Source organism: Mauremys reevesii, linkage group 8 (genome assembly GCF_016161935.1).
Source record: "Mauremys reevesii isolate NIE-2019 linkage group 8, ASM1616193v1, whole genome shotgun sequence".
In the NCBI taxonomy this organism is placed as follows: domain Eukaryota; kingdom Metazoa; phylum Chordata; order Testudines; family Geoemydidae; genus Mauremys; species Mauremys reevesii.
This window is the reverse complement of record NC_052630.1, coordinates 70,306,943-70,323,106: the sequence shown is the minus strand read 5'-3', so window position 1 is coordinate 70,323,106 and position 16,164 is coordinate 70,306,943. Positions and strand designations below refer to the sequence as shown.

Here is a 16,164-nt window from a genome sequence, read left to right as displayed (position 1 = left end):
TAAAGAGAGCAGATAGAACAGTGGGGAAAAAAGAAGAAAACATCTTGCTATGGAGTATTCGTGCATCTCTCTCTTTTGTCCAGTTCACCCTAAGCACAGCAATTAGCATGCAATGTGTTCTGAAATGGTCATTCACTGTGGTGTACTTGAAGCTGTACAGAGTTTATGATTTTGTATATTCTAGCTATTTGGGAGCAGTCAGTGTTGGCAGGTGTGGCAGAGACCTCCACAGGGACTAATCCTCTTCCTATTTTGTATGGTGAGCAAGTATTCCACTTTTACTAATCCTCTCCAGAAAATGACCGACTGTGTGTTTAGCCTCTATTGCCTAAAATAAGTAGGAAATTATTTTAGGGCTGTATAATTCCAATGATCTGCCCCTGCAACTCCCACAAACAGCAGTGAGTTGAAGCTCTAGGTCTCATTGTGGCCCTGAGATAAATACATGTGGCACCATGATATCAGGTGCATCCTTATATCTTCTAACTACCAGCCAATTCCAAAATTCATCATTCATAATTACAGAGATACAATATCAGTCTAATAAAGTTTAGGACCTTCACTGATATTTGGGATATCTGTGGGTGGGGTTTGATTCTATTTGTGCTTCAGGTAGTCTCTGCCTTCCAGAGCCAGGGATTACCCATCTGAAGGTCTGAGAAAGTAACCGAACCTTTGACAAAGACTTCCCTGTTCCTCCATAATCACCACTTCTATTACCTGCCTTCTAGAACATCCATTGCATCATAATGTCTCTAGCAGCCATTTCAGATTGCTCAGATTATGGTTGAAAATTTGGTAGTCAAAACTTTGAATTCTTTAAATAGTCTACCTACAAGAACTCAGTGTATATTAGAAAAGGGTGAAATATTTGTAGTGAAATTATATGGTGTGAATATAACCAGGAATTTAAATATTACTTATTGTGAGCAAAAGCTGATGTTGTACAAGGTGAATAGTAAGGTTCCTATTTTGGGGCTTTTTTGTTTCAGTTCCTTGAGGAATGTGCTTATGTACCATGGTGGGAAGGAAAGAAGGAACTGAACATATCAAAAGCAAGCTAAAAATTAAAGTACTATCACGCTACTTCTTGATGACATTCTAGAGGAAAGAATTAGCGCACAAAAATGTTACTGCAGCACTTTCCCAAACCTAGGGATATCCCAAAACCAAGAGTTTTCTTTATATGTTTTGTTTTTAAGCATTAAAAAAATATAAATTGTCAGAATATATATGAACTTTATTGTCAAAGCATATATACTTTCAGTTCCTTTATTGCAGAAAGGGTTTGTGTCAATTTACTTTTCCACCTGGGCTCATCGAAAGAGAGAGAAGTGCAATAAGCAGATGGTTGTCAAGAACTGCATGATGCTCATTTGAGCATAAGTGGACCAGCTTTAGCATCTATAGAGTGCTCTTGCATAAAAATGACAGCAGAAAATTAAGTTATTTTAAAAGTCTGTATTCTATTTTAATACCTTTCATTTCAAAATTCCCAGGAACAGCAGTACAAGATGTGATGGAGAGATCAATAGTAGAAAGTAAAAGCCTAAACATAAAACAAACACTTGGGGATACAAAAAACTCTTGACCTTAGACTGGCCTTGGAAAATTCTACAGGCCCACTTCTTTCTGAAGACTGAGTAAAATGTCATTACTTTTACAGTCATAAAGAAAGGCAGGCAAATCTGCTTTATGACTAGGTTGGTAATAAGTCTAATGGAAAAATAAAACCTAGGTCATAGGTATAAACATGGTTTTAGAAAATGATTTTACACTGGTTTACACATTAGCCAGTCAAACCATATTTAACCCCAGATTCACTGTGTTTAGGCAGAGTCCTACAAGTTTCAAAGCCCAATGTAAACAAGGTCATAATGGCAATAGTTGGTTTTGGTGATACAACAGTTTAATAATCATTAAATAATTTTACTGAGCATCACTGTTCTAAAATAAACAACTATGAGATTATATTTATATGCTACTCCTCCATTCCTCGCACAATCCAAACTTCCATGTATTTCAGTGAACAGTTTGGAGATACAAGGACAGCATGACAAAAACAACTGAGGAGAGTTGTCAGTTTTCCAAAGGGACACTATTAAGGGCCCAAAAGCAAGCTTTCCGCTTGGTAGGAAAGATAGAAAATGTGGCAAAAGACCACCTTGGCTTAACCAGAAGATCTTGCATGATCTAAAAAATAAAAAGGAGTTGTATAAAAAATGGAAACTAGGACAGATTACAAAGGATGAATATAGGCAAACAACTCAGGAATGCAGGGGCAAGATTAGAAAGGCAAAGGCACAAAATGAGCTCAAACTAGCTATGGGAATAAAGGGAAACAAGAAGACTTTTTATCAATAAATTAGAAGCAAGAGGAAGACCAAGGACAGGGTAGGCCCACTGCTCAGTGAGGAGGGAGAAACAGTAACAGAAAACTTGGAAATGGCAGAGATGCTTAATGACTTCTTTGTTTCGGTCTTCACCAAGAAGTTTAAAGGAATGCCTAACATAGTGAATGCTAATGGGAAGGGGGTAGGTTTAGAAGATAAAATAAAAAAATAACAAGTTAAAAATCACTTTGAAAAGTTAGATGCCTGCAAGTCACCATGGCCTGATGAAATGCATCCTAGAATAATCAAGGAGCTAATAGAGGAGGTATCTGAGCCTCTAGCTATTATCTCTGGAAAATCATGGGAGACAGGAGAGATGCCAGAAGACTGGAAAAGGGCAAATATAGTGCCCATCTATAAAAAGGGAAATAAAAACAACCCAGGAAACTACAGACCAGTTAGTTTAACTTCTGTGCCAGGGAAGATAATGGAGCAAGTAATTAAGGAAATCATCTGCAAACACTTGGAAGGTGGTAAGGTGATAGGGAATAGCCAGTATGGATTTGTAAAGAACAAATCATGTCAAACAAATCTGATAGCTTTCTCTGATAGGATAAAAAGTCTTGTGGCTAAGGGAGAAGCGGTGGATGTGGTATACCTAGACTTTAGTAAGGCATTTGATATGGTCTTGCATGATATTCTCATCAATAAACTAGGCAAATACAACTTAGATGGGACTACTATAAGGTAGGTGCATAACTGGCTGGATAACCGTATTAGAGAGTAGTTATTAATGGTTCCCAATCCTGCTGGAAAGGTATAACAAGTGGGGTTCCGCAGGGGTCTATTTTGGGACCAGCTCTCTTCAATATCTTCATCAACGACTTAGATATTGGCATAGAAAGTACACTTATTAAGTTTGCAGATGATACCAAACTGGGAGGGATTGCAATGCTTTGGAGGATAGGGTCATAATTCAAAATGATCTGGACAAATTGGAGAAATGGCCTGAGGTAAACAGGATGAAGTTTAATAAAGACAAATGCAAAGTGCTCCACTTAGGAAGGAACAATCAGTTTTACACATACAGAATGGGAAGAGACTGTCTAAGAAGGAGTACGGCAGAAAGGGATCTAGCGGTTATAGTGGACCACAAGCTAAATATGAGTCAACCGTGTGATGCTGTTGCAAAAAAAGCAAACATGATTCTGGGATGCATTAAAAGCTGTGTTGTGAGTAAGACACGAGAAGTCATTCTTCCATTCTGCTCTGCGCTGGTTAGGCCTCAGCTGGAGTATTGTGTCCAGTTCTGGGCACCGCATTTCAAGAAAGATGTGGAGAAATTGGAGAGGGTCCAGAGAAGAGCAACAAGAATGATTAAAGGTCTTGAGAACATGACCTATGAGGGAAGGCTGAAATAATTGGGTTTGTTTAGTTTGGAAAAGAGAAGACTGAGAGGGGACATGATCTGCCAGAATAGTCTGCAGATGTTTCTTATTTCAGACAGTAACAAAAAGTTGTACAATAGTTAATTAGAGAAATAAATACACAGTATGTGATGTAATTCCAGTGTAGAAATGCCAGAAAACATGGGGTGCATGGAGGAGTTATCATTTACTAGTCTTTGTGGACTGCAATTTCCTCGCAGTCTTATTTAAAACAAAAAAAATTTAAAAAAAATACTACTTAACTTGTTAAGAAGAATGGAAATTCACATCTATATTGGTATTATTGTTTAAGTGGTCAGACTGAAAAATCAGCAAGACTAGTGAATATGATTCACAACAATGGCTTAAAACCTTTTAACAGAAAATTGAGATTCTGAATAGCACAGCAAAATCCATTAAAGTTATAGGGGTCAAATATGTGGTGCACAGGAGTTATACAAAGGGAATGTAACAGCAGCCAGACTGGCCATTACATCCACAGTTTGTGGCTTTTCCTTGGTAAGGATTTTTTTTATGCCTGTTTATAACTAGTCTAGCTGGGCAATGCTGAGGAGCTAGTCAATTTTGCACCTACTGATAGCAGCAGGTTTCAGATATTTTGATACTTATACATTCCTTATGTATGTAGGCTCATTAGTACATTCAATAACTGATTGATTAATGTGAATGACAGAGCTTCCTTACTGTTTTACAATCTGTGTTGATGAAAACAAAACAGCATGTGAAGACTCAGAATGGAGGTTATTTGTATTTTCGTAATGCTGGTCTGGTTACTTACAACGGGGCCAGGTGGGCCTTGTGGGCCTTCTCCTCCTTTCAGACCAGCTGGACCCTGAAAAAGTAGAGAAGCATGTTGTTCCATTTGAAAAATTAAACAGTTTTTTATTTTGCAACATATTTAATATGAAGGATTCAAAAATCAAGAATTCACTGCTGAATAAATTACCACCAGTGAATGGATAGCCATTGGAATTTAACCCTCATGGGTGCCCATTTGGTATTTTCATATTGCATTCATTTTCCAAGCACAGTGGAAAACTTCCTGTAACAGCTTAATTCATTGTTCTCCAGCATACTATATAAACACTGTCCCCACAGTTATCTATGCTAGTGTTTATACTGTACCTGAGCTCCTGGAAGGCCTCTTTCTCCTGGGAAACCACGAAGACCCGGTGGTCCGTCTTTTCCAGAGATACCTTGAGGGCCTGGGTCACCCTATGAAAATGCAGAGGTTTCAAAAACCGCAAATGTTAGTTACTAATTAGTAAGGCTACAATTTTAGTCACAAAGGTGGCAGAAGTCACAGAATCCGTGACTTCCAGCAACCTCCATGACTTCAGCCTACGGTGGTTAGGAGCTGCGGGGTAACCCTGCCACCTCTGGCAGCCTCTGGCACTCCAAGCCACCACAGGTGGCAGGTGGTGGGGCCCCATGGAGTTGTGGGTGGTAGGGAGACTCCGCTGCTCCCGTCTGCTGCAGGCAGTGGGGAACCCCGCAGCTCATGGCCTATTTGGGCTGGGGGGAACTCTGAGCTCCTGATGATGTGGGCCGCCAGAGCATTCAGCGGTGGAGGTACCCCACAGCTCTTGGCTGCCATGAGCGGTGGGGGCACCCTACAGCTCCTGGCCTCTGTGGCTGGTGGGGGGACCCTGGAGCTGGAGGTGGTAGGGATACCCCACAGCCCCCAGCTGGTAGAGACACCAGAGGGCCCTGGAGCTCCTACCCACCATGTAGCGCCCCGCTGCAGGCGGTGTGGGGACCCGCAGATCCCCATTTTGTCACAGATATTTTTAGTAAAAGTCAGGGACAGGTCACGGCTTTCATTAATTTTTCTTTATTGCCAATGACCTGTCTGTGACTTTTACTAAAAATATCTGTTACAAAATTTTAGCCTTACTAATTAGCGCATGTATAATGAAACAGCAGACTCTGGTTATAATCAGTGACCCCCCCCAAAAGGACCATCCATTTATCCATCTCTCCATTCAGCTATTTAAGTACTTTATGGCCCTCTTTACCATAGTATGTGAGCACAACAGTATTGCAACAAATTGTAAACAATAATATATATTAGTTATGACAGTGTTTCCCAAACTTGGGACACCGCTTGTGTAGGGAAAGCCCCTGGTGGGCCGGGCCAGGCTGGGCCAGGCTGAGCTGGTTTGTTTACCTGCCGCATCCGCAGGTCCGGCTGATCACGGCTCCCACTGGCCACAGTTCACTTCTCCAGGTCAATGGGGGCTGCAGGCAGGGCCGGCTCCAGACCCCAGCGCGCCAAGCGCGCGCTTGGGGCGGCGTTTTGCCGGCAGGGCGGCAGGCAGCTCCAGCAGACCTTCCGCAGTCATGCCAGCGGGAGGTCCACCAGAGCCGCGGGACCAGCGGACCCTCCGCAGGCACGTCTGCAAGAGGTCCCCCGGAGCCGCGGGACCGGCAACCGGCAGCGCGCCCCCTGTGTCATGCCGCCCTACTTGGGGCGGCCAGATTCCTAGAGCCGCCCCTGGCTGCAAGAAGCAGTGGCCAGTACGTCCCTCAGCCTGCACCACTTCCTGCAGCTCCCATTGGCCTGGAGCGGCGAACCGCGGCCAGTGGGAGCCGCAATCAGCCGGACCAGTGGACGCAGCAGGTAAACAAACTGGCTCGGCCTGCCGGGGCTTTCCCTACACAAGCAGCATCCCAAGTTTGGGAAACACTGAGTTATGGTATATAAACAAACAGTTATTAATATTATCATAGTTTCTTTAAAGAAACATTCATGGAGGAAGTTAATCTCTTATCTACAATGAATAATTGAATAAAATCATATACTATTTTCTTGATCAATGTAAATATTTTTTCTAACTCTTTTTCCCTCTTTCACCAAAAGAGTAACTGAAATTCTATAATGTGGCCAGTGCCACACAGAGACATGTCCCTGAGTTCCAGTACAGAGCTCCAACTTGACCTGAGCAAACAGGTTGTCTATGTACAATCTTCCACACTAAAAGGGAGGTTCCATGCAAACTGCTGGTCTTAAACAAATTAATGGCTATCCTTGTTCCCACTGAAATTAATAGCAAAACGATCAGGTTGGAAGCGAGACCCTTATGCCTTTGGCAAGTTGCTGAAGAGACCTTCCTTGGGGAAAAATGTGTTTGTGCCTATTTTATTCCATACTTTCTACAGTTATGAGAAGTATCTGATTTTAAACAATTATCCCATCTATCTCCATGTGACACCTTCCTTCCAAAAGCCATGACATACCTTAGCACCTTCTTTTCCTGCAGCGCCTGGGAGGCCTTGTTCGCCTGGTGGGCCTGGAGGACCAGGGTGACCTCTTTCACCAATTGGGCCAGTCTCACCAGTAGGACCCTAAGAACAGAAGTTAAACCTCAGTTCCCCTAACCAATTTAATTTTTGTTTGGTTGGCTTTTTGTGGGCAACCTGTTCCCCACTTTTTCTCAACCCTCCTCCTACCCTCAGTTGTTCCTAGGATCTGGGATGTCACCACAGTTACCACTGGAAAATGTGCAATCCTCACCTTCACCTGCAGACATTTGTTTACAAAATAGTCTAATCCTTAAATAATAAAGCTCAAAACCTCTTCTGGCTGCAGATACATGTGTGAGTTTCCATAGGCTGCAATTATGGCCCTGCTTCCCAAGTGCTGAAGGCCTGAACCCCACTGCATTTCTGATGCATTGGAGAGAGGACAAGAGGTCTCGTACCCTCTGCCTGCCATGGAGCACTGTTCTGTAGTATCATCCTGGAAAAAATATGGAGAGGGGTGGCTAGGCAGATCCACTGAAACCCCCCATGGAGAGAATGCAAGGGCCCCAGAAAGGCAGATGCAGGGATCAAAGACTTAATCCACTGGCTTTTTTGCACTTGTATTTAAGTGGTGATGAGTTACAATACTGTATTCATGACAAGTGCTTTTGAGAAGAATGAAAGTTTGCCAGACATCATAACATAGGTGTTCGGTTGCCTATTGGTGCTCAATTCCAAAGTATAATGAGAGAGAGAGAGAGAGAGAGAGAGAGAGAGAATCTCTGCGAATCAGTATTGATTCTAAGGTAAGGGTGAGAGTAGGCAGTAATAATTTTCAGAAGGGTTTTATAATTCTGATTTCTAAACATTGTAATTATCATTTTTAATTGATTCACAATGTTACTTTGGTGTACTAGATAATACAACATATGGCACAATTTATGCCCCAAGAAGTGCATTTTCTGTTAGTACGGGTTGTGACAGTGGATGCTAACACTTAAGCAAGTGTGAAAAGATCCATATGGAAACCAAATGCAAGCAGTATCAGTCCTGAAAATAACAGTAGGCCCAGGAAATATTTGCCTATGACTGAATAGTTATCTTTGAAATTAAACAAAGGAGCAAAAATCACACTCAGTAAAACACATGCTGTTTTGATTAATTGAAGTGATGGAACAGAAGAGAATTGTTGCATCAAACAGACTCAGATGTCACCTGTAATTAACCAGAGAGTACTACAAAAAGGTCTGTTTCTAAAAGATTTAGTTAAAGCTACATAATTTGTATCTCTAATGGAACTTTCTGCCCTCCCCTCTTTGTGTTTTTCTAAAAAGAATCCCTAAACTCAGTTTAGAAAGTAAAACCATTTTCTACGGAAATGTTGTGTCTTGGCAGTATATGCTGTGACGTGTTAATACTAGTTCTGGTTCTGGTCAATGAGTAAATGGGGAATATATTATTCAGCAAATGTCACTAGTGGGTGGTTATAAGATATATTCAACAATATCTCTACCTATTGGACCAGTCAATTACTGTGGAGGACAGGAAAAAATGCTATTTTTTTAAATGATTAACAAAGTTAAACCTCTGTAATCCCCTGGGTGAATTTAATATTCTTTCTGGAAAATCTCTCTTAAGTCGGGCGTTGGGTTTCTCTTTTACAGGGGTTCTGCAGTACATGGATAATGGATCTCCTGAACCATCATAGATTTGCCTGTGGTAAGAGATACTTAAACTTTTCTTAAAAGCCCCTCTCCAGTTAGTATGCTTTGTTTTTCCGATTGGCAGTGCCTGTGTTCTATTAACTTTGTCTCCAATTTTGCCTTTGCTAACCTCTTGTATGGCTATTGGTAAATAGGATAGGTGAAGGGTTAGTGTCATGAAGAGCACTTAAAGGAAGTAACTATATAAGTATAATAAAATAAGATCATGAAGTAAACCTCACCCAAACCCTATAAAATAATCAAAATGCTTCAGTCTAAAATAATACAACACAATATGTTATTTGCTCTTTCTAAAAAGAGTTCAAAGTAAGAGGCCCTATTCTGCATTCTGAACTCTTGGAGAACACCTACTTTGCACTCATTGAAATGAGTACAGGTGATGAAATACAGTGGAGGCCCATTGTCTTTGTTTTGTGTGGAGTTTGATTCTTGCTTAAACACATTTTGCTAAATTTGCTGTAAGTAATTGGGTACTGCAGGAGTTAACATGTCCATCAGTGTATATTATATACTCACAAACAATAGCTCTTTACATTAGTCATAAAACAATCTTTAAACAGTGTTATCATATAGTTAGATATAACATTTAAAATGCTCTACCTGGGGTCCAACAACACCACCAGGGCCTGGGGGTCCAGTTTTGCCTTGAAAACCCTGTGGAATGAAATATATAATTCATAGTTATACATGGCAAGGTATAGATGAGCCAAATTCAAATCTGTGTTGAAGAGGTGAGAGAGAAGTTCCATGTTAGGGGTTCATCTTCAAGAATACATACAGAGATATCTATTATTCCTGTGTATACCTAAATGTGAAATTCTCAAAGCTCTGTCCTTTCCAATAATTCTCAGCTGTGCTTCTACAGAGCAATCATAAGAAATGCCAGTTATTTTTACAATTATCTCTCAGTAAAATTTATTAGGTGATTCTGAATGCATGAGTGATATTGCTGAAACTCAGCTAAAAATACACATAGACACATATATTATGAACTCATAGCCCAAGACAGACAAATGACTATGTAAAGAAAGGCACTGATGGGAGATTAAGGAGTATGGGGGAAGATGATGTGGAAGGAACATAAAATCGAATGAAACACAGATCTGGAGAAGATGTGATTTTTTTCCCTGTAGCAGTGTTTCCCAAACTTGGGATGCTGCTTGTGTAGGGAAAGCCCCTGGCAGGCCGGGCTGGTTTGTTTACCTGCCGTGTCCGCAGGTCCAGCCTATAGCAGCTCCTACTGGCCACGGTTCGCTGCTCCAGGCCAATGGGGATTGCGGGAAGCGGTGGCCAGTACATCCCTCGGCCCGCACCACTTCCCGCAGCTCCCATTGGCTTGGAGCAGCGAACTGTGGCCGGTGGGAGCCACAATCAGCCGGACCTGTGGACACAGCAGATAAACAAACTGGCCTGGCCCGCCAGGGGCTTTCCCTACACAAGCGGCGTCCCAAGTTTCGGAACCACTGTCCTATAGAGATGAGACAGGAGGGCTGCATAGGGAAAAAAGGAAATAGTGAGAATTTGAAATGATGAAGAAAATGGAACGGAGAGTGTAAGGCGAATGTCATTGGGACAGTCTTCCAGAAGATTGGCAAAATCTGTGGTTTCTAGTAAGCAGCTATAGACCTCAGTTCAAAGCTAGTCAGCAAATCTCTGGAATCCCCAATATAGAGTACGGCCAGTCCAAGGGCTCAGCTGTGCCTTTACAAAGTAATTCAGCATTGGAGGAGGTGTAGACTGGCACAGCCTCAGCAGAATGAACTCAGTGCTGTACCATATGGAGTCCAGCATACCACCCTTTCCCACCGTATATATCTGCATCCTTCACCCCTGTGATGTTCAATCCACACCAGCCTTGAAAGGATTAAGGTGGCTCAGATAGGGCCAATTAACCTTATAGGCAGCACCTGGGGGAGAGTCAGGCTGGATACATAAATTACTAATTGCTGAGAAAGCCCAGCTAGAAAAGAAGCTGGATGAGGTATAAAGCCAGAGAGTTTTCAGCAGAAAAGGGCCATGGGAAGAGAGTCTGGAGTTGCTCTCTGGGTACAGAGAAGTGGATAGGAGGAAAGCCAGGGATATCAAAAGCCCTGGGATCATATCCCTGAAGGAAGGGATTAATTTGCAGGGAATAAAGCCTGTGGAAGGCAGAGTAGGAAGAAATCCAGAGAAAGAGCACTGGGGGTTCAGACTGCAGACTTTGGCTGCTGATGATAGGGTCCCCTGAGCTGGAACCCAGAGTAGCAGGTGGCCCCGGGTTCCCCTACCAGTCACTGGGAAAGTGGAACAGACCAGGATTTACAGAACATTACTGGAGACAGCACACGGGCAGATTGCCTGGTGGGACTTCGCTACTCCAGAAGGGAAAGACGTTATAGTGACATAGCTAGAGGGCTGAGTGGTGAAGAGAGAGAACCCTGAGTCCTAGAGAGCAGGAGGGGCCATGGGGCAAGCGAGCAACAGAAGGGAGTGCTAGACCAAATGCGCTGATCCCCAGACCGAGCTACGAGGAGGTGCTACAGTGGTGACTGAACCCTGTTACAACCTATCTTCCTTTATCTCCACTGCCTGCCTACGTAAAGGCCAGGTACAATCTGACCTCACATTAGTTATGGGCTTTGCGCCATATTCAGCATTCCTTACGCTGGTAAAATTATCACTGAAGTCAACAGGCATTTTCTCTGTGTCAGGAGACAGAAAGGAGTGCTGAATTGGTCCCATATTCAGTGAAAATGCCTTGAGAACATCTACTGATTCCACCTCTGCAGAAGACAGATGTGTTTGAGCATATTTGGTAATTCTATTCTTTAATCCTGTGCCATGAGTAAATCCGCTCTTGCAGTCTGGTCTGAGAACAAAAAGGTAAAGGAGGCTTGCGAAAGAAGTAATGGGCATCAAAGGAGATCATAGTAACAGAGAATACTCATTCGGTATGGCCTTGATAACTGATATGTGCATTCATCCCAATCTCATGACAATAAAGCCCTTATACTATCCCATCATGTGTGCATATAAGCAAGCAGAGCATACTCTCATAATATTCTTGTGGCAGTTCATATGAAGGATGCTTTATAAATCTGAGCACACTGTAACAAATAAGAAGGAAATTCTGGTTCAGTAAGTAAGCTTTTTGTATTTTCCACATTTGTGGAGGTGAATGAAGAGCTCTGCAGCAATGTCTGCTTAAGCAGCTGATGCATCCTGATTAGTGAAATGATAAATCAATGGTACTTGGAGCTAAAGAAGTAATTGTAAATAATTTAGATCAAAATAATATTTTTTCATTAAAATAGACCATTTTATTTCTTTAGATTTCAGGGGGATTTTATTTCATAATGCAACATGCATAGAGTCCTTCTCCAATGTACAACATGTTTATAGAGATATCCTTCCAGTAAGGAAACCCAAACAATTCTTGTTTTGTTATATGGTTTTGTGTGTATTTTTGTCTCAATCACTCTTCTATTTTTCTCAATTGTTAGCTTTCAAGTTTCCTAGTGGGCTGGCACTAATACTTTTTCTGCCTTCTTACATGGCTCTCAGTGAGAGTGGCAAATATTATGTTGTTCCTCACATGTCTTCTTCAAAGCTGATAACAGAGTATTATGTTGCCTCACTATCTATTGTATACTTATGATCAGTTTGATGTTATTTAATGGGGAACAACCAGAAATAATCTCACTCTTACCACATGGAGAAAAAATTAAGCTGTCTGACATCTGATGCCACTGAGTTTAATGGATTTTTGCTTTCTATAAACAAAGTTAGGTACCAATAAAAAATTGCCTCTCACTTTTTCCTGCAATTTTCGGTATAAAGCGAGGGAACTAACTATTAACTGACACTTTTTTTAAAGATCACAGTGAACTAAGCAGGTGTGCAACAGCCCGAAACAGTAAAACCAATGTACTTACAGTCTCACCCCGCTGTCCTGGGTGCCCCGGCAAGCCATCTTTCCCAGGTGGCCCCTGAAATTGAAAGCAAAATAAGTCAGAGGTTTCTCAGTCATCTCTAGCTCTGAAAAGAGTATACAATTAGCCCTAATAAGCTCTATGATCTTTTCAGACTTTCAGGCCAGCCTTCAGAAAAGCTTTACTGCTTTGATAGCAACTTGATACAATTTTAATATTTTATTTTTCTGCTGACTCCTTAATTCATGTAAAACTGTCTGGATGGTGATTTTATGTGTGTATATGTGCATGCATGTTCAAAATGGATGTCTAACATTTCAAAATTCAAAGTCCCTACTTTCTATCCTCTAGTATTCTGTACTTCAATCCCGAGTTAATGAAAACCGTTTTAAAGATAAGCTTCTGGTGAGTTGTGGCTATGGCACTGTTTAACATAGGGCAGCATCAGAAAGATTGCAAAATGAGTAAGCTAAATAAATTGTGATGAAAAAAAATCACAGACCTGATTCTGCCACCCTGACTCTCACTGAGCACAGACAGACTCCAAGGGCAGCACCATTGGTCTAGACTGTGCTCCCAAGATCCAGGCACAAAGGGCATGAATTTTCTCTTCCTGCACAGACTTTGGGGCATCATTAGCACCCCTCCTTCTCCTGGACCAGAGATGGGTTATGCATGTGGGGAGAAGAAGCCCAGTGGGCCTGCAAAAATAAACTAGGAAAGCTTATAACAATAATCTAGGACTAGGACTGTTACTGCTACCTTCCTGACAAAACTTCTTCCACAGTTAGGGACCTGAGAGTAGCCACAGACGTGCAGCCATGGGAGTCTTTTGGAGCCATACTACCAAGATTCTGTGGGGTGTGGGGTGGGAAAGGTTAGTATGGGAGTATGTGACCTCTGTGTGGGTAATCTCCTTATCCTGAGGATCCTCTTGGAACAATGTCTCTCATTCCAGAAATAAGAAAATAGAAGTGGAACTCTACTTGACCTTCTCTGCCTCTCCCATGGGTTTTACCAGTGTGGCTTATTCATTACAGTAGGATTACTCACAGGGAAAGGTACTACAGAACAGAAGTATGAGACCATGGCAAATTAGGTCCTACATTTTTGAAAGGCTATAAACTAATCCTGGTCAATCAGGAATACATGACTAAACCAAAATTGTATCCAGTTTGTGCAATGTACTCCATTTAGTAATGGTCTGCCAGTAACAGACCATATCGTTTTATATTAATTTGAGATTTTTAAGGCAGAAGAGAAAAGGGAGGAAGAGAGACCTCTAGTGGTGGCCAGTCATCTCTGTGGATGGAGGAAAGAAATCAACAGACACATCAATTTCACTCTACACCCATCCTCTTAATATGCACAGCATACTAAGGCTTCTCAGGATTACTCTGTATAGTGAATATCACATGTATTACTCTGTGTAGTGAATATCTCTAAAGCATGTTATTCAGACAAAGAAAAAGTCTGATGCTACACTGACAACCAAGTATAACAGTAATATAGGAAATGTACTACACTGAAACCAGTGTCCTATATATTAATCAGATTGCAGGATTATGATTTTGTTTCCCCATTATACTACTTTTCAACCTTTTTTTTCTTCTTGTTCTTCTATTATCAGTACTGCACACTTTATATTTTGCTCTTTAAAATTGCTGAAAAAATTCAGTCCCCATTTTTACATTGGGCCTTTATGGGCACCTGATAAAAATGCCATTAGGATTGTTAACCAGCTAATTCCAATAGAATACTCTGGCATACCTATCATTCTAAACCAAAGATTCTTTTGATCTCAGAATATCAAAGCCTTTCCACAGATTTTTGGCTGTATGCTTGGATAAGTTATTCAAAATAAATTCCATCAGGATCTGGAACAGAAAGTAATAGGGAGAGAGAAACTGTGTGTAAACTCAGTGTACATATCTTTAGGATGAGCTTTGAGGAGCTAATTATGGGAAGTGGTTTCATGTAAATGAGTTTTCTCCACTTCACAACAGTCCAGTTCATTTGTCTTGTGTGCATGCACTGGAATAGAGATATTTTTTAAACCTTCCATCAAATGAGATATAAGGCTAAGTCTGTTGCAAAAGTCTTGGATCACTAACATTTCAAGGTAAAATGCAGCTACCTAGCCAAGGTTCTCGTTACTATTTATACAAATAAATAAAATGTAAGAAGGACTTAAATTACAGGCCACAACAGCTCCAGAATGAGCTATGTGTCAGAAATCTGCATTTTTAAACAATATATGTCTGAGGTGGATGGATTTACATGACAGATTTCAATGGCTAAAAATATTCTTACTGATTAATCAATTTATACTGTGACATACTCTAAATATGTATTTATATATAACAGTATAGAAAGCCTCTAAATAGTTATATGGTAATCCTTAGTGTGCCACATTTCTCATACATGATAGCCAAGATGTCTTTTCTTCCTTTCCTTTTAAAATAACCTACTTTTAAAAGAATATTTGCATCAGCAAAAGAGAGGGAACTTAGTCCTCCCCCCAGTGAATATCATAGGGACTGCAACGTTTACAAAGAGAACAGTCTCAGCCTTGACTTTGAATATCTGACTTCTTTGGTTTTATGTAACAGGCTTTATGGTACAGAAGCTTAGGGGAGGTTTTCCTGCTTGTAATCCTCATGCATTGAGGGACAGACTTGATTAATTATAATACAGCCCAACACCTCAGCTGCAAGCTGTAACACACTTGTTCATACATTGACTTCAGACATTTTTTCTGCCAAATTTGCATAATTATTACATATACTTAAAAGATACTTACAGGAGGTCCTTTTGGTCCAGGGAATCCAACAGGTCCTTGAGGCCCTTGTGGTCCCTAATATGAAGATAAGCAAAAGGGTGAACTATATTCCAGATGCTATAATGTTGAATTGAAGAGTTTGCTTCAGTTATGTAACACAAACTCCATGGATAACAGCTGGACAGGTAGATAACGTGAGCTTCTTATTGCATGTGAATACTGTTAGCAGTTCAAAGTCCCACTAGAATACCTGTGTGGAACATACAAAATTGGGGGCCACTAATTAATAAGAAACACTGATTATTTTTCCACGAAGTTCAGTTCCAATAAGAGATGTGCAATCATTCTTAACCTAACTGCACTGCAGCCTTCTGTTACTCATATTGGCCAGTTCTCGCACTCAGCTAGGTATTGTCAAAATCTGTAGATACTGTCAAAATTATTCCTGCTGAATGGGAAGTATCTTAATTTCTGTGTCTCTGAAGAAAAAAATTCTTGCAAGAAAAAAACAGAGGAGCCATTTCTGAAAAGATTTTACTGTATGAGATGTTTTGAAAGTTTTAAAGTAGTAAAATAAACAAGTAGCTCACATGATGGCTATTTTTAGATGTTGTCATTGAAAATTAACCAAGACCTTGTCACTTTTACTGTAAGCGTTTTCTGTTGATATGCTGAATGGGGCCTAGTATCAGATTATTTTAAGGCTCTGTCTGAGTTAGA

The 16,164-nt window shown here is 41.0% G+C and overlaps 1 protein-coding gene across 7 annotated transcripts in view; it reads right to left on the bottom strand.

Annotated features, from left to right (window-relative positions):
• Positions 1 to 16,164, bottom strand: part of COL11A1 (collagen type XI alpha 1 chain) — a 237,297-nt gene that overhangs the window by 88,338 nt on the left and 132,795 nt on the right. For all 7 annotated transcript variants that reach the window (XM_039483995.1, XM_039483989.1, XM_039483992.1 and 4 more), the window contains 6 exons: positions 15,466 to 15,519; positions 12,666 to 12,719; positions 9,352 to 9,405; positions 7,022 to 7,129; positions 4,907 to 4,996; positions 4,560 to 4,613 (listed from right to left, as the gene is read on the bottom strand). In XM_039483995.1, coding sequence (XP_039339929.1) covers positions 4,560 to 4,613; positions 4,907 to 4,996; positions 7,022 to 7,129; positions 9,352 to 9,405; positions 12,666 to 12,719; positions 15,466 to 15,519 — 414 coding nt within the window. The remainder of the gene's footprint in view (positions 1 to 4,559; positions 4,614 to 4,906; positions 4,997 to 7,021; positions 7,130 to 9,351; positions 9,406 to 12,665; positions 12,720 to 15,465; positions 15,520 to 16,164) is intronic.